Source organism: Hemibagrus wyckioides, linkage group LG26 (assembly GCF_019097595.1).
Source record: "Hemibagrus wyckioides isolate EC202008001 linkage group LG26, SWU_Hwy_1.0, whole genome shotgun sequence".
NCBI classification, from domain to species: Eukaryota; Metazoa; Chordata; class Actinopteri; order Siluriformes; family Bagridae; genus Hemibagrus; species Hemibagrus wyckioides.
In genome coordinates, this window is record NC_080735.1 from 14,602,976 (window position 1) to 14,629,292 (window position 26,317).

General features: G+C 39.7%; 2 protein-coding genes across 2 annotated transcripts in view; one reads left to right on the plus strand and one right to left on the minus strand.

Annotated features, from left to right (window-relative positions):
• The first annotated feature begins 320 nt into the window (after nucleotides 1–320).
• eef1a1b (eukaryotic translation elongation factor 1 alpha 1b) lies at nucleotides 321–6,146 on the plus strand. The gene is made up of 8 exons (XM_058380354.1): nucleotides 321–475; nucleotides 2,029–2,210; nucleotides 2,344–2,523; nucleotides 2,636–2,932; nucleotides 3,088–3,238; nucleotides 3,380–3,636; nucleotides 3,743–3,977; nucleotides 4,064–6,146. The coding sequence occupies exons 2-8, from the start codon at nucleotides 2,067–2,069 to the stop codon at nucleotides 4,186–4,188; spliced, it is 1,389 nt and encodes a 462-aa protein (XP_058236337.1). The 5' UTR covers nucleotides 321–475; nucleotides 2,029–2,066; the 3' UTR covers nucleotides 4,189–6,146.
• Nucleotides 6,147–6,623: 477 nt separating this feature from the next.
• Nucleotides 6,624–26,317, minus strand: part of kcnq5b (potassium voltage-gated channel, KQT-like subfamily, member 5b) — a 130,789-nt gene continuing 111,095 nt past the window's right edge. The window contains exons 6-14 of the mRNA XM_058380353.1: nucleotides 25,663–25,773; nucleotides 25,491–25,586; nucleotides 23,689–23,783; nucleotides 20,984–21,010; nucleotides 17,166–17,386; nucleotides 14,684–14,792; nucleotides 12,476–12,607; nucleotides 10,747–10,873; nucleotides 6,624–9,653 (exon numbers count right to left, since the gene is read on the minus strand). Coding sequence (XP_058236336.1) covers nucleotides 8,604–9,653; nucleotides 10,747–10,873; nucleotides 12,476–12,607; nucleotides 14,684–14,792; nucleotides 17,166–17,386; nucleotides 20,984–21,010; nucleotides 23,689–23,783; nucleotides 25,491–25,586; nucleotides 25,663–25,773 — 1,968 coding nt within the window. The 3' untranslated portion in view covers nucleotides 6,624–8,603. The remainder of the gene's footprint in view (nucleotides 9,654–10,746; nucleotides 10,874–12,475; nucleotides 12,608–14,683; nucleotides 14,793–17,165; nucleotides 17,387–20,983; nucleotides 21,011–23,688; nucleotides 23,784–25,490; nucleotides 25,587–25,662; nucleotides 25,774–26,317) is intronic.

The window sequence follows — 26,317 nt, forward strand, 5'->3', positions numbered from 1 at the left end:
TTCGAACAGTCATGTGTTCCCCATGCCTGCGTGGGTTTACTCTGGGTACTCCGGTTTCCTCCCACAGTCCAAAAACATGTACATTAGGTTGATTGGTAATTCTAAATTGCCCATAGGAGTTAGTGTGTGTGTGTGTGTGTGTGTGTGTGTGTGGTTGTCTATCTATGTGTGACCCTGTGATGGACTGGCGACCTGTCCAGGGTGTATCCCTGCCTTTCGCCCAATGTGTGTTGGGATAGGCTCCAGCAGACCCCCGTGACCCTAATTAGGAATAAAGTGGGTATAGAAAATAGACGAATGGATGCTTTAACTCATTGTTTGAGCGCCATCTGCTGGAGGACACGGATATTACAGATTTCTGCTTCCAGGAGACGTCATCGGCGGTATCCAAGCCTCCGTACTGCATCTGAGGGAGCCGACCATCGTCAGTATATCCGCGCTGCTACTGCGTCAGGCCTCCATCGTCGCCTTCAAGGTCGGAAATGACATAAATACAACATATTGTGTTATATATGAATGTTTGTCTGCGCCATTGTTGCTCGTCTCTTCGGTTTAAACAGCAACGCATTTTTCTGCGCGCGCGCGCGTGTTTATGTGTGTGAGGAATGATGAATACAGCCATGTAAGGTGTCGGCTCAGATGCATTATTACTAATGATGGTATGAATAAAGCGTCGCTGTTGTTGTTATTGTTTTATGTTATTTATTTATTTATTTTTCTACATGACCTAAAAATGTCGCGCGCCATGTTGCGGCTGTAATGATGCGCGCGGCGCAATTGCCTTTTGCACGCTCACCGTCATGTGACACGTTTATACACGACAGTTAACATTAACACGTAACCGGACAGTTAGACAGGCTATTAACCGGTCATCTGGAGCACGGTGCACGACGTCGAAACGTGTCGCGGTGTATGAAATAGCCGTGAAGCGCGTGCACGTGCCCGATTTGTTTCGGATTAGAATTTGCCGCAGAGGTGGCTCGCGCGCTTGTTGCCTAGACAACGCAACGGCTGAGGGCAAACAATTTTTATTTATTCATTTTAAAGCTTTCTGCTTTTATTCAAGGCCTAGATACGACTGTCTAAAAAATCATATCCAATCCTAGCATCAAAATAAATAAAATATTCCGAAGCCATGACTAGGAAAGGCCCAGAATGTTTAATTTGTACATAACTCCTCAGGGATAATGGCACAAGGAAAACCAAATAGCAGTCTCTGGGGTGGTGTTACTTAACCTACATGTTTTTGGATGGTGTAGGCCTAGATATTTTTGTTTTTCTACAAAATAAAACTTGTAAAAGTCTGTTGAAGATCATTCCTTATAAGCACAACTGTTATTCACTTGAGGGTACAATACATGACTTGTAGATTGAGGAGAATGTTAATGGCGGACTTCTCATTGATATTAGCCAAAAAAATATTTCATTAAAAAATCATAACTACTTTTACTAAATTTATTTCCATCAGACGAATTTCTGGGATCCATTTTTAGATTTCCCAGCACCCAAACTGAAATATCTGGTATTACATAACAAGCAAACCGACCAGATTTTAAGCTTGACTATTGTGGAGTCACAAAAACTGTTCAAGTTAGCGATACGGTTATCAACGATAAAGATATGAACATCTGTGAGATTTGTTAGCAGTATCATCACACCAGAAAATGTTGTATGGTGTAAATTGCCGGAAAAGGAGAAAAAAACAGCTTAATGTCACCAGCTTTCAGCACAGACAAAACACAGACAGAGCTGGTCAAGTTGGTAGATAGCTGCTAGAAAGAAAATAACAGCAGAGCAATGAGGAAATCTCTAAAATTATTTTCCGTCAGTTGATGCTAGAGTATAAGCTTTTACAACGTGGCAAATGGTCTACTAGCTTGACACCCTCAGCCACTGGTTACTATTTCATTGTATTTCCAGTATCATGGATGGTAACAACTTGCTGTTCTTATTTATTAAGCTAACATCACATTATGAATAAAGCATATAGTATGTCCAATTAATTATTCAGTTTGTATCTTACTCTAGACTCTAATACCCTTCTGTAATCTGACTAACCCGAAGCTATGGGAAAGGAAAAGCTGCACATCAATATAGTGGTCATTGGCCATGTGGATTCTGGGAAGTCCACCACCACTGGGCACCTCATTTACAAGTGTGGTGGCATCGACAAGAGGACCATTGAAAAGTTTGAGAAGGAGGCCGCTGAGGTGAAACACTCAGATCAGACTATTAAATAGATTTCATTCACTTATAGTCTTGTTTCTTAGAACAATTTGGAGAGCAGTTATGTGAATATCATCAAATTCCTCTTGGCTAAACCCACATTTTTTAACATTTCAGATGGGTAAAGGTTCTTTTAAGTATGCATGGGTTCTGGATAAGCTGAAGGCTGAGCGGGAGCGAGGCATCACAATCGATATTTCCCTCTGGAAGTTTGAGACCAGCAAGTACTACGTCACCATCATTGATGCCCCTGGACACAGAGACTTTATTAAGAACATGATCACTGGTACCTCCCAGGTCTGTTGCTTGGAAATGGATTTTGATGGAATTTTGTAGCAGCGTTCTTTGGTAAATATGTTACATTTATCAGATTATCAAATGTCTTCTCCTGTTTTATCTGTGAGCACAGGCGGACTGTGCCGTGCTGATCGTGGCAGCAGGAGTGGGGGAGTTTGAAGCCGGCATTTCGAAGAACGGTCAGACTCGAGAGCATGCCCTGCTGGCATACACGCTCGGTGTGAAGCAGCTGATTGTTGGCGTGAACAAGATGGACTCCACAGAACCTAATTACAGCCAGAAGCGCTATGAGGAGATTGTGAAGGAAGTCAGCACCTACATCAAGAAGATTGGCTACAACCCTGAGACAGTGGCCTTTGTGCCAATATCTGGCTGGAACGGAGATAACATGCTCGAGGCTAGCCCAAATGTTAGTGAAATGCAGAGCATAAATAAATGCAAATGTTCTTAATCAAAGCTATACAGTGTAGCATGATGTCACCTTTAGTATAAACCAAAAAATATCTGCTGCATAATCGAGTGAGTATGGTTGGTAGTGATGTGTATGCTTGTTTTTTTTTACAGATGACCTGGTTTAAAGGCTGGAAGATCAACCGCAAGGAAGGGAGCGTCTCAGGAACGACTCTGTTGGAGGCTCTGGATGCCATTCAACCTCCAACGCGGCCAACTGACAAACCACTGCGCCTCCCACTCCAGGATGTTTACAAGATTGGAGGTGAGGAAACACATTTGTCAGCCCAGACAGGAGGATTTTTCCAGACATGTTTAGTCATCCATGTGAAAATCATAGCAGCTAATATCGCTGCAAATGATAAGGAATTCATTTAGAGAATCTAAGATTTCTTTGCTTTCGCAGGTATCGGTACAGTCCCAGTTGGTCGCGTTGAGACTGGCATCCTGAAACCCGGCATGGTCGTGACATTTGCCCCTGTGAATGTGACCACTGAGGTTAAATCTGTAGAAATGCATCACGAGGCCTTGTCTGAGGCACTGCCTGGTGATAACGTGGGATTTAACGTGAAAAACGTCTCCGTTAAGGATATCCGTCGTGGGAATGTCGCGGGAGACAGCAAGAATGATCCACCACAGGAAGCTGCTAACTTCACAGCACAGGTGAGCAGATACCTTTAAAAAGAGACCGGCAAGCTCGCTATTCTTATAAGAAAACAATCTGCTTCCTAGTCTGTAAGTTTTATCTACTGTTTTCATCTACATGAAGGTCATCATCCTGAACCACCCAGGCCAGATCAGTGCTGGTTATGCTCCAGTGCTGGACTGCCACACGGCCCACATCGCCTGCAAGTTTGCTGAGCTGAAGGAAAAGATTGACCGTCGTTCAGGGAAGAAGCTTGAGGACAATCCCAAATCGCTCAAGTCTGGTGACGCTGCCATTGTGGACATGGTCCCGGGCAAGCCCATGTGTGTGGAGAGCTTCTCTGAGTACCCTCCTCTCGGTAAGGACTCTCTTTCTGTCCTTTTGTTCCATTCAACTGCTCCTCACGTGAAAAAATCACATTGTTGTTTGGTTTCTTTCTCCCAGGACGCTTTGCTGTACGTGACATGCGTCAGACGGTGGCAGTGGGTGTCATTAAAGGAGTGGAGAAGAAGACGCCTACTTCAGGCAAGATCACCAAGTCTGCCCAGAAGGCCCAGAAGAACAAATGAATATTGTGCAGGGCTGCAACCTCTCGAGTCAGCCACAGCAGAATCCACGTCATCCATCCGCACCTTAGCTTAATAGTCAAAGCCTGGCAAATTATCACAATGCATCGCAAGAGTAGACGAAGGAAAAAACCCAACAACCGCTCTAACAATGATGATGTTAATTAATATATTGTAACACTGTATTTATGGTTTCGAGTTTCTAGTCTGAATTGTCAGTTGATGTTCTGTGGATATTTATCAGCACCTTACACTAGAGTTTAGATAATGGAGAGAGAAAATCTATCTAGGAGTGATTCTATCTTCTCTGCTTAATGTGCAATAGTCTGAGAACCTTTCCCGGTCCTGACCAGCCATGTAGTTAACAATGCTAATGTGATCTGGCATGCAAAGAGCAATCAGCCTTTTCTGCTTATTGTAGTAAAGGATTGTTTTTTTTTAATGAACTAATTCCTTTTGGTCCATGTTGAGCTGATGTGTCGTGACATAGCTTTAAAAGTGTCTTTTCTGGCTGCATGCATGACGCTACCCTAGCTAGCGCACTTTATTGAGACTCCCTTAGCACTTTGAGAAAGCATGAGCTAAATATTTTGCACTTGCACTCATGTACTTTAACATATGGACATAGTTTTCTCCATAAGCTCATTTAACATGGATAAACAATAAAAAAAACAAAACAAACAAAACATTAAGCACGCATTTTTTTGTTGCTGTTGTCGGATTTTCTGTTTCTGTTTTAGTTTTACTTTTTGCAAATGAAGCATACTAATGTCTGAATCAGTTGCTGCATGTAGACAAACAAAAGTGTTTAGCTACACTGCCTGGAAAAGATATTATCATTAGTTATAAACACATGGCACCTTAGCATATTAGCTATTTTCATTAGAAATGACTAGCATAAACTTTGCTAGGAAATTGAAATACGCTTTTGAGTAGCAAACGTACAGTACAGAAACATGACAGAATTTTGTATTTATTTACCTACAGCCTTCTCCTGCTAGCTTGCAAGCTACCGTGCTAACAACTAACAGCTGCATGATCGAAACTCCATTTCATGACTCATGATGACTGAGAGCTCATATTTTCAGCCTGCAGTTTAGAGTTATGCTGAAACACTTAGCTTCCTAGCAGAACATGTTAACCGATGAACAACATTCCACAAAATAAATAGCTAGTGATCTAGCTATTTGGCTAACAGATGGCTAACATGAGCAGACTCCACGTCAGGTTTGTATTTATTTACATGTCCAACTATAACCTTAAACCTATAACCCTATTATGAAGTGGATCACCAAAGAGTAGTTTCATTGCTATGGATTTAAATCTGTGATCAGTTTTGAAATATTTATCATTGCGATCTATGGCTAACAGCAATGTTGATTACAGCTGTTCCCAAAACAGTGTCACAGCTAATGCTGTACATATCCACTTCAGGCAGTCAGAAGCACTTTTAGCAACATTTCTCCAGCCATATACACTATATTGCCAGATGTTTTGGAACACCCATCCAAATCATTGAATTCTGGCCCCTTAGTTCCAGTGAAAGGAACTCTTAATGCATCAGCATACCAAGACATTTTGGACAATTTCATGCTCCCAACTTTGCGGAAACAGTTTGGGGATGACCCCTTCCTGTTCCAACATGACTGTACACCAGTGCACAATGCAAGGTCCATAAAGACATGGATGAGTGAGTTTGGTGTGGAGGAACTTCACAGAGTCCTGACCTCAACCTGATAGAACACCTTTGTGATGAATTAGAGTGGAGACTGTGAGCCAGACCTTCTCGTCCAACATCAGTGCCTGACCTCACAAACGCGCTTCGAGAGGAATGGTCAAAAGTTCCCATAAACACACTCCTAAACCTTGTGGAAATCCTTCCCAGAAGAGTTGAAGCTGTTATAGCTGCAAAGGGCGGGATGACTCCATATTACATTCATGTGCATGTAAAGCAGACGTCTCAAAACTTTTGCCAATATAGTGTACCTATAATCCTATTATGAAGTGGATCACTAAAGAGTAGTGTCTTATCGGTGGATTTAAAGCTGTGATCAGTTTTGAAATATTTGTCAGCGGGAGCTATGGCTAACAGCAATGCTGATTTTAGCTGTTCCCAAAACAGTGTCACAGCTAATGTCCACCTCAGGCAGTCGGAAGAACTTTTATCAACAATTCTTTCTCCATATACAAGTAATAATAATTATAAGCTCTTAGATATAACAGTAAACACAATAGCACTATTAAAGCTAACAACAAATGAATGTAGCTAGCATGAGTATGTTGCAAATCTGCCGTTAGCATTAGCAAGCTTAGCATTAGCAAACTATTGATTTTGGATAACCGGCATGAATGGACATTTTTATTTTATTTATTTATTTTTTTTTACATATCACAACAAAACAGGAGACAGTAAAATAGGAGAATCTTGAATTTTATGCTCAGCTCAATGTTTTATTTATCTTCTATTTTTTTTTTTATTCAAAACTGTACTGTGTTCAACAGCAAAGTTATGTCCTTAGATATGTCCGGGACTTATTATTATATCGAAAGAAAAATAAAATATTTCACATGTAATGTAACATTTAAAAGATGTACAAAAAAAAAACATTTATATTTTTTTAAAGAAAAAAAAAGTTGGCTTGACAAAACCAGAATATAGTATCTATAAATATAGTATACTATATGTTTTAGGATATGTGTCTGTTTCTCTTAGAATATAACAAATAACATGGAATTTATTATCGCGTTTTTTATTGTTTTTAAAGCATTACTGTTAATTTTATACTCAGGGGAGGATCTAGGATTTCTTTTCATGGGGAGGCAAAAAGAGGGGGAACCAAGCCATTAGTATGATGGTCTTACTGAGGATGTGTGTGTGTGTGTGTGGCTCATTCAAATCTCAGAAAAAGTAGCCATGTAAGTATAAAAGAATAAATAGTAATAAATATGATTAAATACTACTGAGGCACAAAACAGTATTGTCTGTTTAACATGGATTAACGCGCACTGCATTGAAAGAACGATCTTCTTCCTTCATGAATCAACACAAGCTCATTAGATTTGGAGTTTATTCCAGTCTCTCTGCGTACACCGCTTTCTCAGCACTGTGCCACATTAAAACGAAGAAGCGACAACAAAAAAAGACTCGTTAACGGCATGAATAGCCAACAGCGCCTTCATTCCACCTCGCTAGCATTTATCATGTTGCTGTTTTCCATTGATGCCAAGCTTTTATTTTATTTATACAGCTTCACTGTGCAGTTTTATTTGGATTTGTTAGATTTGAGCAAAGCTTGGGAGGTGTCTTTGTGAGATTTTATTATATAAACCCCTTTAGAAAAACCTCCGAAACATTAATCTTGGCTTTGCAATGCATCTAGAGTCCTGGTTTCTTCTGCTGCCGGAAAGGATGTCATATATTTATTCCTAAAATGTATTGGCTTCATTCACACAAACATCCTGAAAATTCCCACAATCCAGCGACCAACTATGGGTTATCAAACCTGGCTGTTTATAGCAATTAGTTTTATAGCCTCGATGGCTACTTGACACTTCCTCTAAAGCTGCCCCTACTCATAACTCTCCCTTTTGTCTTCAGTGCCTTTTCTTTAAAAACGATTAGCATCTAAAATGATCAAAGGGCATTGTCAAGCCAACTTGTTCATAATCCTACCTTTCCAGTTGCCTGTTTTATTGACATTCTTTTAATGGAGACATGCAATTGCTATTAAGTTTTAAGTTTGTCATGGCACTTTTTCCCCAAGTGGTTTGTTTAGGCAAGTGTGAACACAGCAATCGCACTTAGGTGTGGACCAAAACAGCCAGTCTGAGACTAAGTGAGTGAACCGATTGACTTGAGAACACAACCCTGATTTGACCCATGTACATGAAGGAGCCAATCAATAAAACATTCACATATAAAGCACATTTCCAGTCCTATCTGTCTCCACATGCAAGTTTTTTTTTTTTTTTTCCTTGTGACATGCGAAATGTAACATGACCCAAATGGAAATGAACAGAAATGGTCAATTTCACTCTGCTATCAACTAAACGAAGGAATAACACGTAAGAAAACGCCTTTTCATTATATTGCGGATTTCCCCCTTTTAGGCTAACCCGAAAATTCGGTGCTTAAAAAAAGCACACTACTGTACATGCAACTCAAAAATCCTCATGTAAGTTCACGGTATGAAACTTTTTTCTTTGTCCTAAATAAATCAGTACTTAACAGTATATAAAATTAAATCTAAAATTGAAACAAATTTTAAAAATAAAAACAATACCCCAAAACTCCATTCTTGCTTTTCTGACCTCCCATTTCTGGCATCTAAAATAAAAATACTTAAAAATAAGACAAAGCTTTTAAGCAAGCTTCACGTTCTTCAAGAAGTCTAATAAGAGTTCATCATTTCTGTGACTTATTGTTTTAGCCGAACGTGTGGCATAATGAAAGGCTTTGTAGCACCCAATTTGGGCGCCATGCCGAGGCTGTCCCTCGTTGCTGTCCCTGTCCTCAAAAGGTCAGAGGAGAAATTGGAATTGGCCGCAGGTTGTGCCAGGAAGCCAAAGCCTGGGGACCGATTCTGCACAGAGTTCTCCAGGTCTCCATCTGCGATGAAGAGCTCCGCCTCAGCCCAGCCACCTCCTCCTACCTCACTCTCTGCAGCCAATGAGTCCTGGCTGCTGCTGCCAGAGAGGCTGTGATGTCCGTCAACCTCTGGAATCCCGATGAGGTCCTGGACAGAGAAGGACTTTCCTGCGGAAACGGTCTGGTCCTCTCCATCTGGCACCGAGGAGGGTGAGAGCTCTACCAGAGGGTCCATCTCCATTCCTATCTCTGGACTCATATGTCTCCTCCAGGAAGCGTCCTCTTTGGTGCTGGGCTGATTTCTAGAGATTGGTGCCAAATCCTGCTGGGATCTGTTTGAATACGAGGGTGGGAAGTGATCAGAAGGACTGGACTGAGATTGGGTTGATCCGTTGTTCACTCGGCCTGACTGAGGCAGCAACAGGGGCAGCTGAAACCGGGCAGACAATGGAGGGGGTGGAGGAGGGCTGGCCAGTCTGGGAAAATGCACCCCTCCAGGATGAATACTGTTTGGTGTAAAAACAGGTGGGCAATCTGCAGTGGGTGTGGCAAGAGGCTGAAGCGGAGTTGGGCTAAACGGTGAAGCAGAACTGAGCTTGTCGTCTACAGAGGGAGACCCCGATGAGTTGTTCAAATTGAAGTTGAACTCATTGGGAGCCAGGATGAGATGGAAGCCCCGGGGGAAGTTGGAGCTACTCACTTGGCTGAATTGCGAGGGAGAGGAGAGATCCTTGGTAAAGACTGGACTTGGGTAGTCTGTCGATTGGGCCAGCTCGAACAGAGGCAAAGAGGACAGACTGAGAGCGGAGGACGTGCCTTTCTGCAGGACCTGTCGGTAGACATCCAGCAACGAGTCCAACTTTGATTCAATAGACTGGACCTAGACAGAAGACATGCAAACATTTAATCAAATACACGTTGTTGAAGTGAAACATAAAACACATGTAGTTCTGCCTAAGTAACTGTCCACAACTCTGGCTAATTTGTCATACAGTACTTTTGAGTTGAACTTTCTTTAGTTTTCTATTTAAAATATTAAAAATATTAAGATTATAAACCAGTGTCACTGTCCTCAGAGCACCATAACCTTCATGTTTTTCATGTTTAACATGATTTGTGTCTGGTTAATGCTGTAGCTCCATACAACCAAAGCATGTGCTGTTATCGAAAAATAATCAACTTTAGTTTGGTTAAGTCACACCACCGTTATTTTTCTATGACTAAAATTTGCCAGCATTTAGATTTTTTTCGGTTTATTAAAGAATGTCAAAGAATTTTTGGTTATCAAGAAAATGTAGTTCTTCGGCTGCTCCCTGTTCGGGGTCGCTACAGTGGATCATCTTTCGATCTGGCACAGGTTTTTATCCCGGAAGCCCTTTCTGACAGAACTCTCCCATTTTATCCGGGCTTGGGACCGGCACTGAGATTTAACTCTTCAGTGGCTGGGTTAGCGACCTACCAGGGACTCGAACCTGGGCTGTGACAACGAGGGATCTTGCTACTGGACCACCAAAGAATTTGTGAAATAGATTTAATGTTAAAAATATAAATGCATAAATATTTGTATTCTAATTTTATGTGACAATTTTTTTTTATCACATACACGTGTAATAAATTGCTTAATCTTCTGTCTGTGCCATAAAATCCGAATCAATAAAAATAAAATAAAATAAAATAAATAAAGAAATAAAATAAGAATAAAGAAATACTGAGGATAGAGTATTAAATAGAATTCATTATAGTAGTAGGAAAGGGAAGAGAGTATATGGGAAAAACAAAAACAATGCATATCTGAACACTGATGGAGTTAGAGTAAGACAATTATGAATAAAGTGAGATGAGCTTGTTGTTAAGAATAGTAAAGTGAATGAATTAACAGTAAAATAAATAAATAAATAAATAAATAAATAAATAAATAAATAAATAATCAAATACAGTTGAATTATAATAAAATGTTTGCTCCTGACACTCACCTGCCTCTCGACTTTACACACCCTCCCCAACATGCTGACGTCCTCCAGCAGATCTCCATCAGACAGCATCTTCTCCTTCAGCTTCTTATCTATAGGGACCTGCCCTTTCCCCAGGATCTGATCCACCCTGTGGCACATATAGTGACATGCTGAAATATCCTTCCAGATAAACCTTTATATACAGTACAAGACAATGCATGAAGAAAATGTAAACATTTATATACTTCAGCCACTGAATATGGATTATTTATTTCTTTGCCTGGTGAGTGCAAGAGTGTTCCCACGATAGCAGCCTTCAGGTGAAAAAGGAAAATTTCGTGAAAAGTAACCTTTACATTAAGAGAAAAATAAAGATCCAAAGAGAGCAAATTACCTTCCAAGTACGCATGGACATATGCACGTAGGCTAGTACGCAAGTATGCTAGTGTTCATCTGTACTAGTAGGCTATCATGTATGTACACTAGTATTATTCTTACATGTATATACTAGTATGCCAGGTAAGTATTAAACTTGCTAGTATGCTAGTGTCCAAATATTCAAGTGTGCTTGGATGCACGGATACTAGTACACCAGTATGCAAATGTGCTAGTATTTAGGAATGCTAAAATGCTTGCTAGCATACTTGTTGAAGTATGCAACTGTGGTAGTAAGTAAACAAGTATGCATGTATTCTAGTGTACATGTATGCATACTGGCTAGTATACTTGTAAACAAGTATGCTAGTATGCATGTTCATTTTTATGTTAGTGTTTAAGTATGCTAGTATGCATATTCATTACTATATTAGTGTTTAAGTATGCAAGTATGCATGTTCATTACTGTGTTACTTATTAAGTATGCTAGTATGCATATTCATTACTATGTTAGTGTTTAAGTAAGCTGGTATGCATATTCATTACTATGTTAGTGTTTAAGTATGCAAGTATGCATGTTCATTACTATGTATAAGTATGCATGTTCATTACTGTTACTTATTAAGTATGCTAGTATGCATGTTCATTACTATGTTAGTGTTTAAGTATGCTAGTATGCATATTCATTATTGTTAGTTTTTAAGTATGCTAGTATGCATATTTAAATATGCTTGTATGCCTGTTCATTACTATGTTAGTGTTTAAGTACACTAGTATGCATATTCATTATGTTAGTGTTTAAGTATGCTAGTATGCATGATCACTGCTATGTTAGTGATTAAGTATGCTAGTATGCATATTCATTATTGTTTATTTTTTAAGTATGCTAGTATGCATATTCATTACTATGTTAGTTTTTAAGTATGCAAGTATGCATGTTCATTACTATGTATAAGTATGCATGTTCATTACGGTGTTACTTATTAAGTATGCTAGTATGCATATTCATTACTATGTTAGTGTTTAAGTATGCAAGTATGCATATTCATTACTATATTAGTGTTTAAGTATGCATGTTCATTACTATGTATAAGTATGCATGTTCATTACTGTGTTACTTATTAAGTATGCTAGTATGCATATTCATTATTGTTAGTTTTTAAGTATGTTCATTACTATGTTTAAGTATGCATGTTAGTTTTTAAGTATGCTTGTATGCATGTTCATTACTATGTTTAAGTATGCATTACTATGTTAGTGTTTAAGTATGCTAGTATGCATATTCATTATGTTAGAGTTTAAGTATGCTAGTATGCATGATCATTGCTATGTTAAGTATGCGAGTACTTATAAGTATGTATATGAGTAAGTATACCTCGTCTGTAAACTTTTAATCCGACACAGCATGTCCAGGTGTCCTGCTGAATATTGCTCGATCACGTCCTTGACATCATAAGGACGCAGCGTCTCCTTAAACTTCTTCTTTGCCACGAGGAACTTCATGATCCTGCATGTAAATATACGCATGTTTTTACTAGCACATTTTATCATTTAAGAATATACACAAGCAGCGTCTGAGAATGTGCAGGCTTCGTGAACGTTATCGTGTTAAAGGAAAAAGAAAGGGTACAAAAAAAAAAATTAAAAGAAATATTTGGCTGTTATACAAAAAAACCCCATCTATGCCTTTTTAGCAAAAAATATAATTAATTTGTTTTAAATTATTGATGGTTGTTACAAAACACTGGACCTTTTTTTTCTTTTACAACAAAGGCAAAAATAATTAAACAGCTATTGTTTTAACAAAATACTTGGCTTAAAAGAGCAAAAGAAATAAAAGATTAAAAAATAAATGAAAAGAAAATCAAGAAAATGGGGTGCAATGATTAAATATTTTTAAAAAAATTAAAAGCAAAAATGAGAAAATCAACACAGGCAAAATACATTCTGGGCCTTTAAAAAACAAAAACAAAAATAAAACTAAAAAATAAACAGTGATTTAAAAAGGTTTCTGAAGGAAACAGAGCGTTGTTGTTGGGGGGGGGCACTACCACTAGGGGGCAGTAATGACTAAAAAAACCTTTTAGCTCTTTTTAACGCTAAATATCGGGTCTTTTTTCTGACGAAAAAATTGCTTTAAGAAAATATCACACAGCAGTGACCAGAAAAACAGGAAATTGATACCCTGAGACCATTGATACCTTGAGCAGAGATATAATAAATATACCCCTCAAACACACACACAGCATCTTCCAAAGCCAAAGTTCAAGGCTCTAAAAAAACACATTAGCACACAACACACCCTGCAGCACAATCACAACACTGCACTGACCATCACGTGTTCATTAAAGCTTATTATACATACAGGAGATATTCAAAAAAACGCTGGTTGAAGAGCGCTGAAGTCAAGATAATAGACCAAAACTCTACAGCAGGCTCTCATACTTCCTGAATTGTATTTTTCATAAATGGCCATTTTCCCATGACCGTAAAGCAGAGCTGATGAACTGTGTGACACCAATCAGCCATAGCATTCTGAGCACTGTGTATTTAAGTATGCTAGTATGCATGTTGGCTAATATTCTATGGCTGAAGTATGCAAATAAGTGCACTCGTATGACTTATTCTATGCTTCTAGTGGTTAGTATGCTAGTGTGCAAGTATGTTAGTAATTAGTAGTATAATCCATACTTTCCAGTAGTGTTCAAGTGTGAAAGTATGCAGGCTACTGTACTATAATCCATACTTTCCAGTAGTGTGCAAGTGTGCAAGTATGCATGCTACTGTACTATAATCCATACTTTCCAGTAGTGTGCAAGTATGCGTGCTACTGTACTATAATCCATACTTTCCAGTAGTGTGCAAATATGCATGCTACTGTACTATAATTCATACTTTCCAGTAGTGTGCAAGTATGCATGCTACTGTCCTATAATCCATACTTTCCAGTAGTGTGCAAGTATGCATGGTACTGTACTATAATCCATACTTTCCAGTAGTGTGCAAGTATGCATGCTACTGTCCTATAATCCATACTTTCCAGTAGTGTGCAAGTATGCATGCTACTGTACTATAATCCATACTTTCCAGTAGTGTGCAAGTGTGCAAGTATGCATGCTATTGTACTATAATCCATACTTTCCAGTAGTGTGCAAGTGTGAGAGTATGCATGCTACTGTACTATAATCCATACTTTCCAGTAGTGTGCAAGTATGCATGCTACTGTACTATAATCCATACTTTTCAGTAGTGTGCAAGTATGCATGCTACTGTAGTATAATCCATACTTTCCAGTAGTGTGCAAGTATGCATGCTACTGTACTATAATCCATACTTTTCAGTAGTGTGCAAATATGCATGCTACTGTACTATAATCTATACTTTCCAGTAGTGTGCAGGTATGAGTGAAGGTAGTTCAGTGGATAGGAATCAGTGCTAGTGGCCAGACTGTAATCCTAGAAGCCCCACTACAGAGTATTTGTGTGCGTAACCCCCCCACTGCTCAGCTCGATGCTCACTTTGTACTTGTGATTTAAGTGAAAATGGTGTGAGTGTGACAGCGTGATGGCGTGCTGAGGATTACCGGACTGCTCGGATCACGCTCTTCACTGCTGGTAACAAGTCTTCAGCAGAGAACTCACAGTGACAGCCTTTCTCATCGATGCTCTCCTCCGGTACCATATTAGCCTCACCTGCAAATACACACACACACACACACACACACACACATCAGCCCAATCCTGCTATCCAGTAAGTTAATCTTCCTCTTAGTCATCAGCGTCAGTGAGTTCTTTACACTGTTACATTCAAATGGAGAAGAAAAAGCAGTGTGACTATTAGACTAGAAAACTGTTAATAACAAAAGAGCCATAAAAGAGGAAAGTGAATAAAATGAATTAGATAAAAAAAAAGACAATTCACCAACCACCAGAGAGAGAGAGAGAGAGAGAAAGAAAAGTGCAATTACAGCAAAAATTAGATTTAGTACTTTATCATTATGTTCAGTACTTTAACAAGTAAAAAAAAGTCTTCAGACTGTGTAGTACTGAAGTATGCAAGTATAAACATTTGCTTACATTTTACTAGAGAGAGAGAGAGAGAGAGAGAGAGAGACAGAAACAGTGAGAGAGGCAGAGAGAAACCAAAGAGAAAAAAAGAAGAGAAAGGGGGAGTGAATAAAAGCAAGGGAAGAATGAGAGAGAGAGAGACAGAGAGAGAGACCAAAGAGAAGGAAAGGAAAGAAGAGAGAGGAGAGAGTAAATAAAAGCGAGGGGAGAACGAGAGAGAGAGAGAGAGAGAGAGAGAGCAAAGAGAAGGAAAGAAGAAAGAGGAGAGTGAATAAAAGTGAGGGGGAGAGAGAGAGAGAGAGAGAGCAAAGAGAAGGAAAAAAAGAGAGAGGAGAGAGTGAATAAAAGTGAGGGGAGAATGAGAGAGAGAGAGAGAGCAAAGAGAAGGAAAGAAGAGAGAGGAGAGTGAATAAAAGTGAGGGGAGAGAGAGAGAGAGAGAGAGAGAGAGAACTATATTAATCCCCATGGGGGGATTTGGTGTCACAGCTGTAACAACAAGAGCAATTCTACACATCGATGCTAGTACACAAGTATTCTAGTATGATTGTTTGCTAATATGTTAATAGTATAGTTAATAGTAATAGTTAATAGTAATAGTAGTAATAGTAATAGTGTTAGTAGTATGCAAGTATGCAAATATTCATTTGTTAGTATGAATATTTTCTAGTATGCATGTATGCTAGTATACAGTATGCATGTTTGATAGCATGTAGATAGTATGAAGTATGCAAGTATGCTAGTGTTCAAGTATGCAAGTTTGCTTCAGCAATTTTGAGTCCTAGCACCATTTTCACTACAATATGATCATGATCTACAAATGAAATCAGAGTTGACACACACACACACACACAGCGTGTTCATCGCAGCCTTGAATCGGTTTCGCCGTCGGCAGGGTTGCTGACCTCGAGATTGAATTTTAGCGGATGCAGAAGGCTGATGCTTAAAAATGCTGGAAGAGGTCGCAGCCGAGAATACATGAGTGTGAAGTGTGTGTGTGTGTGAGTGTGTGTACAGTTTGAAGGTTCTGATGTCCGAGAAAAAAAAACAGTGTATTCCCACAGCCGCAGAGAGGAGACCGGATCTGCAATGGCAGCCCTCAGATGGAGGGATAACAGGGAAGGGAGAAGGATACAGACGGAGAGAACAGAAACCCTATTTCACCAGGAGACTTCTGGTGACTAGTGAGGACAGATCTGTCCCTTAAAGACACACCGCTGAAGAAAACATTAGCCATCATTTGTGTCAAGTGCTTCAGCTGAGCTTGGGGGTTTTATCATTCTGACCATAATCATGTCTGAAATAGTTCTATACCACAGTCATGCTGTCTTGTGGATGAAGGAGTTGAATAAATAAGGGAAAGTGCAGTTATAAGAAGATAACGCATGTGAGGGGGTGTGATGAGGCACAATGCTCAAGCGGAGTGCTGCTATATCCCGCTGTGCATTACTTCATTATTTCTGTATATCTGCATGAGCTGATTCTGCTTAGAACACAGGAAAGGTTTCATTTATTAACAAAGAACATCCTGTTAGTATACACCGACCAGCCATAACATTCTGAATGTGGGATATATTAGGCAGCAAGTGAACATTTTGTCCTCAAAGTTGATGAGTTAGAAACAGGAAAATTGGACAAGTGTAAGGATTTGAGAGAGTTTGACGAAGGGCCGAATTGTGATGCCTAGACCACTGTATCAGAGCATCTCCAAAATTGCAGCTCTTGTGGGTTGTTCCCGGTCTGCAGTGGTCAGTATCTATCAAAAGTATCCTTTAAGTCCTGTAAGTATGGCTCATGGAGGCCCCACCTTGCTACTTACAAGACTTAAAGGATCTGCTGCTAACATCTTGGTGCCAGACACCACAGCACACCTTCAGGGATCTACTGGAGTCCATGCCTCGATAGCTCAGGGCTGTTTCGGCAGCAAAAGGGGGATGCAACACAATATTAGGCAGGTGGTCATAATGTTATGCCTGATCGGTGTATGTGTGAGGTCTCACCGTCGGTGGTAGAGCGGGACTGGCTCTTGAGACGGAGAGATGGTCTGAAACGAGTGCGGTCGTTGAAGCTCCAGCTCTTCTGCACTTTGACTGGACTGGAGCCGTCTGCGTTAATCTCGGAGCCTGGGGAACGCCGGTCCGTGATGGACGTCTGTCTGCTCTTGATGCTCTGACCACGAGGACTGGCCATCCTTACACGGTCTTTAAAGCTCAGCTTCTGACTGAGAGACGAAAGACGGAGAGATATCAAGCACGGAAGACTTTAAGATTCTGTAACGCAACACACTGGGACGTCATGTTGCTCCCAAGCTGCACAAAAACTCATTCATTTCTATCTTTGCTATACACACATCCTCTATTATCCCATGCCACCGGAGGCCTAATTAACTAAGTGTGTTAATATGAGATATTAATATCAGATTTTGACTGAAAGGTGTCTAAACATTTCTATGTTCTTGCTCAGCATTCAGCTCTAACCTACAAAAGCCTCAAATAATTACTGTAGATACAGTACACATACATTACATATACATTTTACTGTATAAGACAAGGTTTTGTCCTCTAGCATGCGCAGCAATTTATAACTGTTAGTGTTTTTACAGTTAGCCTTCTACTCCTTCAGTAGCAGATGTTAGCATGTCAAACCACAAGCTTTTCTATGACACAACTTGTGAAAATTAGGATTAATATTAGCGTTACAGACAGGTTTAATTTTCACACCCTTTCTTACAAATCAATTTCTATTTCTAAAATCCACCTTCCTGCTTGGAAAGCCTAGCAAATGTTGTTTGGATTTAGAACAAGGCTAACAGCCATAGCATTAACATAGGAACTTGTAAAAATAGTAACATTAATCATTACAATCAATGCAGCCAGATGGGGAACAAATCCACTATATTAACCAACACTAGCAACATCTAAGAGTTTATTATGACTGGGATCATTAGCATGCATTTGCGAAAAAGCAAATTTGCAAATGTGCAAGCAAGGTTCTTCCAACCGAATCTATTTACAGCAGCGGCTCGTGGCCATAGACTTTGGTGGGGCAAGACATTAAACAACGACTCCGCCTCAGGAATTAGCCTCAGAAACTGGGACGTAGCTTCAGAATGAACTGAGAGGCTTTCATACTCGACTTTCCGTGACTACATAGTTCAAAGCAACCCTATAATAAAGTAAATCAATTAAACATAAATGAATTGTAGAGCAATTTTCTATGAGAAAACTGAAATATGGCCTAAAAGCGTGACCTAAAAGCCAGCACAGACAAATGCTTACTGTAAAATATTTCACTCAGAAATTTCTGATATTTACACCTTGGAGATCTTTTCAATCACAGCTTAATTAAAATCAAACTTTAACTTTAAATAGCAACCGGTGCAGTTGTGTTAGTTACAGATAACTGCGCTACAAAGAAACAATAACAACCTTGCTAGCTAGATACTTGCTAGCCTCAGACGTCATGCCCACAAACCGTTAACTGAACGTCTGATGCAAAATTGGAAACACTTCAGGAATTTTGAAGTCATCTGATTGGTTGGATTCTACAGGAGTTCCTGGGAGACTTGTGTTGTATTTTATAACGATCCGCCTGGAAACAAAGCCGTCGTGACTCTCGACTTACACTATATTGCCAAAAGTATTGGGACACCCCTCGAAATCATTGAATTCAGGTGTTCTTTTTCAGAGGTTGGGCTCAGCCCCTTAGTTCCAGTGAAAGGAACTCTTAATGCTTCAGCTTCATACCAAGACATTTTGGACAATTTCATGCTTCCAACTTTGTGGGAACAGTTTGGGGATGACCCCTTCCTGTTCCAACATGACTGTACACCAGTGCACAAAGCAAGGTCCATAAACACATGGATGAGGCAGTTTGGTGTGGAGGAACTTGACTGGCCTGCACCTCAACCCCATAGAACACCTTTGGGATGAATTAGAGCGGAGAGTGTGACCCGGACCTTCTTGTCCAACATCAGTGTCTGACCTCACAAATGCTCTTCTAGAGGAATGGTCAAAAATTCCCATAAACACACTCCTAAACCTTCCATGACACATTTTTGGAAATCACAGGTCATTTAATAGACTTCATGAAGAGTAACCTGTCTTAAATGACTGATATACTGTTCATGTCATCCCACCTGCTCCTATGGACAAGCCACCACTGCACATATAATCTCACCGCACACAGATGTCACTTCCTCTCTAATTGCATCTAAAGAACAAAATCCCCTCCCTCCCATATTTTCCCAGCTGTCCATGCACTTAAGAGTCAGTTTAGCATTCCAAAAGTTAGCAGAACACGATGCACGGCACATATACCTCCTCAAACTCAGTTTCCTTCGAAGTCCGTGCTTATCCCTAAAACCCTTACTGGGATCAAGGAAGAGATAACAGGCATAACGTCAAGTTAGTCCGGTATGCTTTTTAATTTGTAGCCTAAAGCTAACGCCTCTATAACAACACATGGGAAAGTTTCTGATGACCAGTGAGTCAGCATGCTAGAGACCTCAGACTCATTAGGAACAATAAATGCTTTAGAAACCAGATTACTCTGATGAAGCACCTACAACCCTGCGCCTCGTTTACATCTTGGATATAGCTTTTCACACAAAGGCCAGACGGGGATAAACAAATGATCAGGTTTTATTCACGCCTCGGAACCTCTGATATATGATAAATGATATTATTTGGCTTGGCTTGGCTTGGCTATTATGATTATTTTTTTCCCCCGTTTGGCCAAAGGCCATTATTCTTTCTCCGGTTCTTAGAAATCATGTGCTAATTACGATGGAAAATCATGCAGCTGCCTGTAGGATGTCAATTTAAGCTGTTCGAGTGCAGCATCCATTAGTCTAATAACTGTAGTGTATTAGCGCTAGTGTCATCCTCGCTCGTGTATTTTCTCTCTTTAACTCAAAACAATGTCCCAGATGGAGCACATTTCACACATATGTGACAAACACAACACAACACCTTACAATTAGTTTTCCATCATGGACACACACACACACACACACACAGCTTTACAACACATCTGTGTCTAGGCAACATAATTACAGATAGAAATATTATTTGTCTCGAAGAGGACTACCAACATGGTGTGTTTCATTACAAATTAACTGACTGCTTCAACTCCAAGATGCAGTTTATGGCTTATGTTTAGAAAATACATCTGTCATTCACAAGACTTCTGTGTCACTGATCACTTTTATCAATTAAGGCTATTTACATCAGCAAACAAATTAAAGGTGCAGTTTGTAATGTTTAAAGGGGTGTCTATGTTCGCATACATTCGATACACAGAGGCTGGGATCACTCTGTTTCTCAATCAACTCTCTAGCTCTCTAAGCACTGGTATGAACCCTGACTCTCTACATATTGGGACAAGGATGACCGATTTCCTCATCAACTGATCTAAAAGTTATCCGAAAATATGATTTTCGATAAAAATCATTAGGCTCAGACCATGTGGAACGTCAAAGTTCAAAATTAGCATTTCAGAGCTTCAATGATAACTAGCTAGTCGAAATTACTAGCTACTGTTTGTCGAGGAAATCGAGTTTATTTGCCATTTTTTTCCGATTTTGTGACTAAGAGAAAGAGAAGGGCCGACTCTTTGATCACTACCCCGTCTAGTGAGCTAGGGGGAGGATTGAGACGTAGCCTGGGGGAAGGCACATGATTAGCCGAATGTTTCCACTGTAACCTTACAAGCATGAGAAGGTGCTAGGATTACAAACTACCCCTTTAAGATGTGCAAGACTTCTTTTTCTTTTATACAATCAAGTATAGCGAGAGAAAAAAGAAGGGATACTAACTTTGTCGAAGTCTCTGCTTGATCCTTCCTTTAGTGTGAGTTGAAGAGTAACATGGGGGAGGAAGAATAACACATGAGAACCAGATGCCACGGTCATGCACTGTATTGATATGACACTGAACTAAACACAATGAACAGGTTTAAGAATGAACAGCTGAATGAAGTGAGAGCATGACGGCGCATTAGAGTTTAAGGAAAGAGAACTAGTCGTTACGGCAGACATGCATGCGTTCGACAAGGCCGAGGTAGTGCAAGCAAACATATGAAGCTCGAGCGTGTGATTTATAATGACTGCAAGAATTTGGTGTGTAAAAAATAAAAAATTAAAAATGTGCTTTTGTATTTCTGTGGTGGAAAGATCGAATACTGTATGTCCTAAAATAAAATATTCTTTCAAATCTGCACCATAGTGCTTCCTCCACATAGTTACAGTCCTCTTCACATCAAGCTTTACAGTAACATAACAGTCAGGCCTGAAGCGGGGATCGAACCCGGATCTCCACGGTATTCCCAGATTACACAGAATCATGGGCAATGAAAACATGACCATCATATATACATAACGTAGCACACTACAGTGAAGCGGAATAATAGGAAGGGTGTGGCACAAGACACATGGGGAAAACACAACAAAAAGCAGGCTAAGTGAAATGCTAGTGCTCCCTCTAGTGGTCTGACAGGGAAAAGTCCCAATAGTTCCTGACATGTAATTAGTGGTTAGCTACAGCAGTCACAATATACATTGGCCGAGAAGTGCAAAACTAAACAACAAAACAAAATACATCTGTCACTCAAGATATACAAGAGAGTTGAATTGTGTATCTAACTTTATTTCTTGTACATGTGTGGAGTTCTGCATTAACTTTAAATCATTTTTTTTGATAGTGCAACTTGAAAATAACAAACACATATATTTATAAGAAAATAGAATTCGTTCAACACTACTTTAAAGACTTTGAGTGGCAGATGTCTCGTCCAATCAGCAGTTTGTCTGAATTGTCCTTGTGTTTTTGGATCTCAGGATTTGTTATTTTGTTTTTGCACTTCCCAGCCACCGTAGTAATAAGTGTAGATTAAAATATTCTATTGGTGCCTGATGAACTGCTGATACGGCTCTGCTACATGCTTTTAAAAGGGAAGTGTAATAGATGACAACAATGTGGATTAAAAAAATGACAAAAACTGGATTTTCCAGATGCCTCAATTCACCCAAAAGGCATTTTATAATAATAATAATAATAATAATAATAATAATAATAATAATAATAATAATAATAATTCTATTTTTATTCCATTTTTTAAATTTTTTATTTTATTTTTATTCCATTTTTTATCTACTTGTTTACAACATGGCCAGTCAAAAAAGCACTTCATGTTCTATTCTGTACAGATGTGCATGTAAAAATAAACTTTGAATTTATTTTTTTAAAAAGTGAATATTTAAAAAAAAAATTTAATATTAAAAAAATAAATAGATTTCCTATTTTAAAGTGTATCTATGCTTTCCCTGTTTTTATTCTGAAATGAAAAATGAATGAACTTAAATTTTTCTTTCAAGTTTCTGGTCTGAGTCGATATTTTATTTGCATTTGAGTTACATCACAAAATATATTCACGACTCAAAAATCACTGAATTCGCCTTTAGGGAAACATTACATGCGTAGCAGTATATTCTGTGAGAATTGATGTCCAAAAAGATCGATACTTCAGTACTGATACACGCATTCAGACATACACTATAATGCCAAAAGTTTGGGACGTCTGCCTTTACATGCACATGAATGTAATATGGAGTTGGCCCGGCCTTTGCAGCTATAACAGCTTCAGCTCTTCTGGGAAGGCTTTCCACAGGGTTTAGGAGTGTGTTCATGGGAATTTTTGACCATTCCTTTAGAAGCGCTTTTGTGAGGTCAGGCACTGATGTTGGACGAGAAGGTCTGGCTCACAGTCTCCGCTCTAATTCATCCCAAAAGTGTTCTATCAGGTTGAGGTCAGGACTCTGTGAAGTTCCTCCACACCAAACTCCCTCATCCATGTCTTCACGGACCTTGCTTTGTGCACTGGTGTGCAGTCATGTTGGAACAGGAAGGGGTCATCCCCAAACTTTTCCCACAAAGTTGGCAGCATGAAATTGTCCAAAATGTCTTGGTATGAAGCTGAAGCATTAAGAGTTCCTTTCACTGGAACTAACAGGTCAAGCCCAACCCCTGAAAAACAACCCCTGAAGTCAGTTATTTGGAGGGGTGTCCCAAAACTTTTGACAATATAGTGTAGATAACTTTAATTGAACCCTAAATGGGAATTCTGAATGCTTAGTAGGACCTTGTACTGTGTTCTGACTTTAATGTTGTACCTACTTTCCCTTCTTTCTCTAAAGGTACAGAGCCTCCTGGATTATACCAGACTTCAAAACACATTTAAAACAATTTCCATGAGGCACGTCTTAAATCAAAGGTAATGCCTGGGAATAAAGAGTAGGCGAGTGCGTGTGTGTGTGTGTAGAGGTGTGTGTGGGTGTACTAGATTGAAAAGGGCAGGCAGACAGCAAGCGAGAAATCAAAAGAGAACGAAAACCTACAGAAAAAATTCACATATTAAGAATTCTTTTTCGCAGATGAAAGACAAAAATCAAATAAACAGGAACAAAGGCAGGTGAAATGTGAAATGTTAAGGAGAACGAGCAAACTGCCAGAGGTTTATACCTACTTTGTAGGACTGCAGGTATGCAACGCTTTTAAATGTGGCTTCCAGGTAGCAATGGAAACCGAGTTCTCATCAGCCGCATAGCTACGCCAAACACACTGCATGCCAAAAACACACACACACACACACATACACACACACACACACACACGGAGAGAGAGAGAAAACAAGGAAAAGTAGGAAAGGATGAGGAAATGAAAAAAAAAAGAAGGAGGCCAAGGGTGAGGGAAGGGATAAAAAAAAAGAAAAAATATTGATTAGTAAAATGCATTGTTAAGGGTTTTTTGGTCAGAGCAGGCATCCATACATGCCTGAGCACAGGGATGGCGGATTCATAGTGATGCCACGTGGCCTCGAGGTATGTGCGGCTATCGTCGGTGGAGTAGTAACGCCACGCTGCCTGATACAGGACCGTGAGGAGAGATGAAGTGGTTATGCTCTCACACACTCCTTTAAATTGTCCTTATTTATACAGTGTTTAATTCCTCTTATTTATTTATTCAGCAACAACATGTGAAATGCTAGCTTCTGTTACTCTTCTCTCTCCTGAACAAATGCAGCTTGTTATATCAAAACCATCAAGAAGACTTATTATTTTTATTACACCTACACTACAAATTACCCAAGAGCATTAACGTGAACCTGACACGCCTCTGAGCCGGTTCGAACCCGACGTTTGTTCTGACATGACATTTATTCGCCGGAGCGGCGCTTTCAGCCAACTCGTCCGTAAAATGTTTCATACATGAGCTTGACCTTCGTTTCTAAACAGGTCAGGAGAAAGTGTCCACGGCTTATTCTGCCATTTCGCAAATAAAAGCTGTTACACAAAGCAGCTTTATAGAAAAAATATCACTTCGGGATATAAACGTAAAATTTATAAATACATTCATGTCGAAACAGTGGATGCCCTAGATGTTTCAAAGAAGACTTACATGACTATATTTACTGAGTAACAACTCAATGATTTATTTCCCTTGTACATCTGTTTGCTGAATCCAGTTGGTTCGTTTTTGTTACGTAGTTTGGTTACATACTCTGCAATAATTTGACAAATTGAAGAAAAAGAAAATTGAAAAGAGGCGTTCAGGGCTTGTAAATCTTATTTCGTTGGTCGCAAATAACGAAAACAAATACACAGAGTGGAAAAAAGAAACAGATACACCGATCAGGCATAACATGATGACCACCTGCCTAATATTGTGTTGGTCCCCCCTTTTGCTGCCAAATCAGCCCTGATCTGTCGACTCCAACTAGATCCCTGAAGGTGTGCTGTGGTATCTGGCACCAAGATTTTAGCAGCAGATCCTTTAAGTTACAGGACTTTTTGCTAGATACTGACCACTGCAGACCGGGAACACCCCACAAGAGCTGCAGTTTTGGAGATGCTCTGATCCAGTGGTCTAGCCATCACAATTCGGCCCTTGTCAAACTCGCTCAAATCCTTATGCTTGTCCATTTTTCTTGCTTCTAACACATCAACTTTGAGGACAAAATGTTCACTTGCTGCCTAATATATACCACCCACTAACAGGTGCCATGATGAGGAGATCATCAGTCTTATTCACTTAACCTCTCACTGATTAGAATGTTAATTGTATTCCTGATTGGTGTACATAAAAAAGATAATAACGTGATGTAAGTCTTGTGTACGCTATCCTGCTAATGAACAGAAACAAAAAACGGTCCCATACAGCCTGAACAAAGTGATATCGACGCATCTCTAGTTAAAACAACACCCCTGCTGGACATTTGAAAATGCTCACAATGATTAAAAAGTGAATCACTCGAGCTGGTTTTCCTACCTGGATGAGGCAAGCTGCTGGATTCCTTCTCTTCTCAAAGTGCTTCTGTCTATGCTGCTCCTGGACTTTTAGAGCGAAACCAGAACCCAGGATCCCCTGCAAGGATTATTCGAGACATAATTACTCAAATATCAGATGGTGATTTCTGGAGTGTTGTGGGTTTGATTCTCACCGCAGGCAGAGCGAAGAAGGAGATGCCGAGGAGAGCAAACCCGGAGGAGAGCAAGCGGCCCGTCCACGTCTTGGGAGTCTTGTCTCCGTAGCCTATAGTGGTCAGAGTAATCTATACAAAACGAGAAGAGAGATATTAAAGACCTCCTTCCTTTAAGGTTGCTATAATTACACGATTGAATCCCTGTTGCTTGTTTGCATACTAATCTATCCCGGTCTCTTCTCTCACACCTTTCCTCATGACCCCTGTCTCTCTCTCTCTCTCTTCCCGGCTCTCAATCTGTGATTTTCTTCCTGTCTAAACATGAAAAATGATTCCTATTGATCGAGAGACTTCTCCTTTAGTGTGATGTGCGACCTATCGATTCCCTTCAGTCTCGCTCCCATCATCAGTGGCTGTGTGCAGCTGCAGAAAAAAAAAAGCTGTCATTTTATTTTATGATGATGACTTGGTTTAGAACACGGCCACGGTAAAGAACGTCTGTCACCTGAACCTCATTTAACAAACAGGATGGGATGAATGGGAGAGAAAAGATAGAGGAGATGTCTCATATTCATCAGAGAAGAATGGGCAGGGACTTTTATATAATGTAAAGAAAGTAGAACACAATCAGAACAGGGAAGGTTAAGGACCTAGCACCAATCTTATCCTCTTA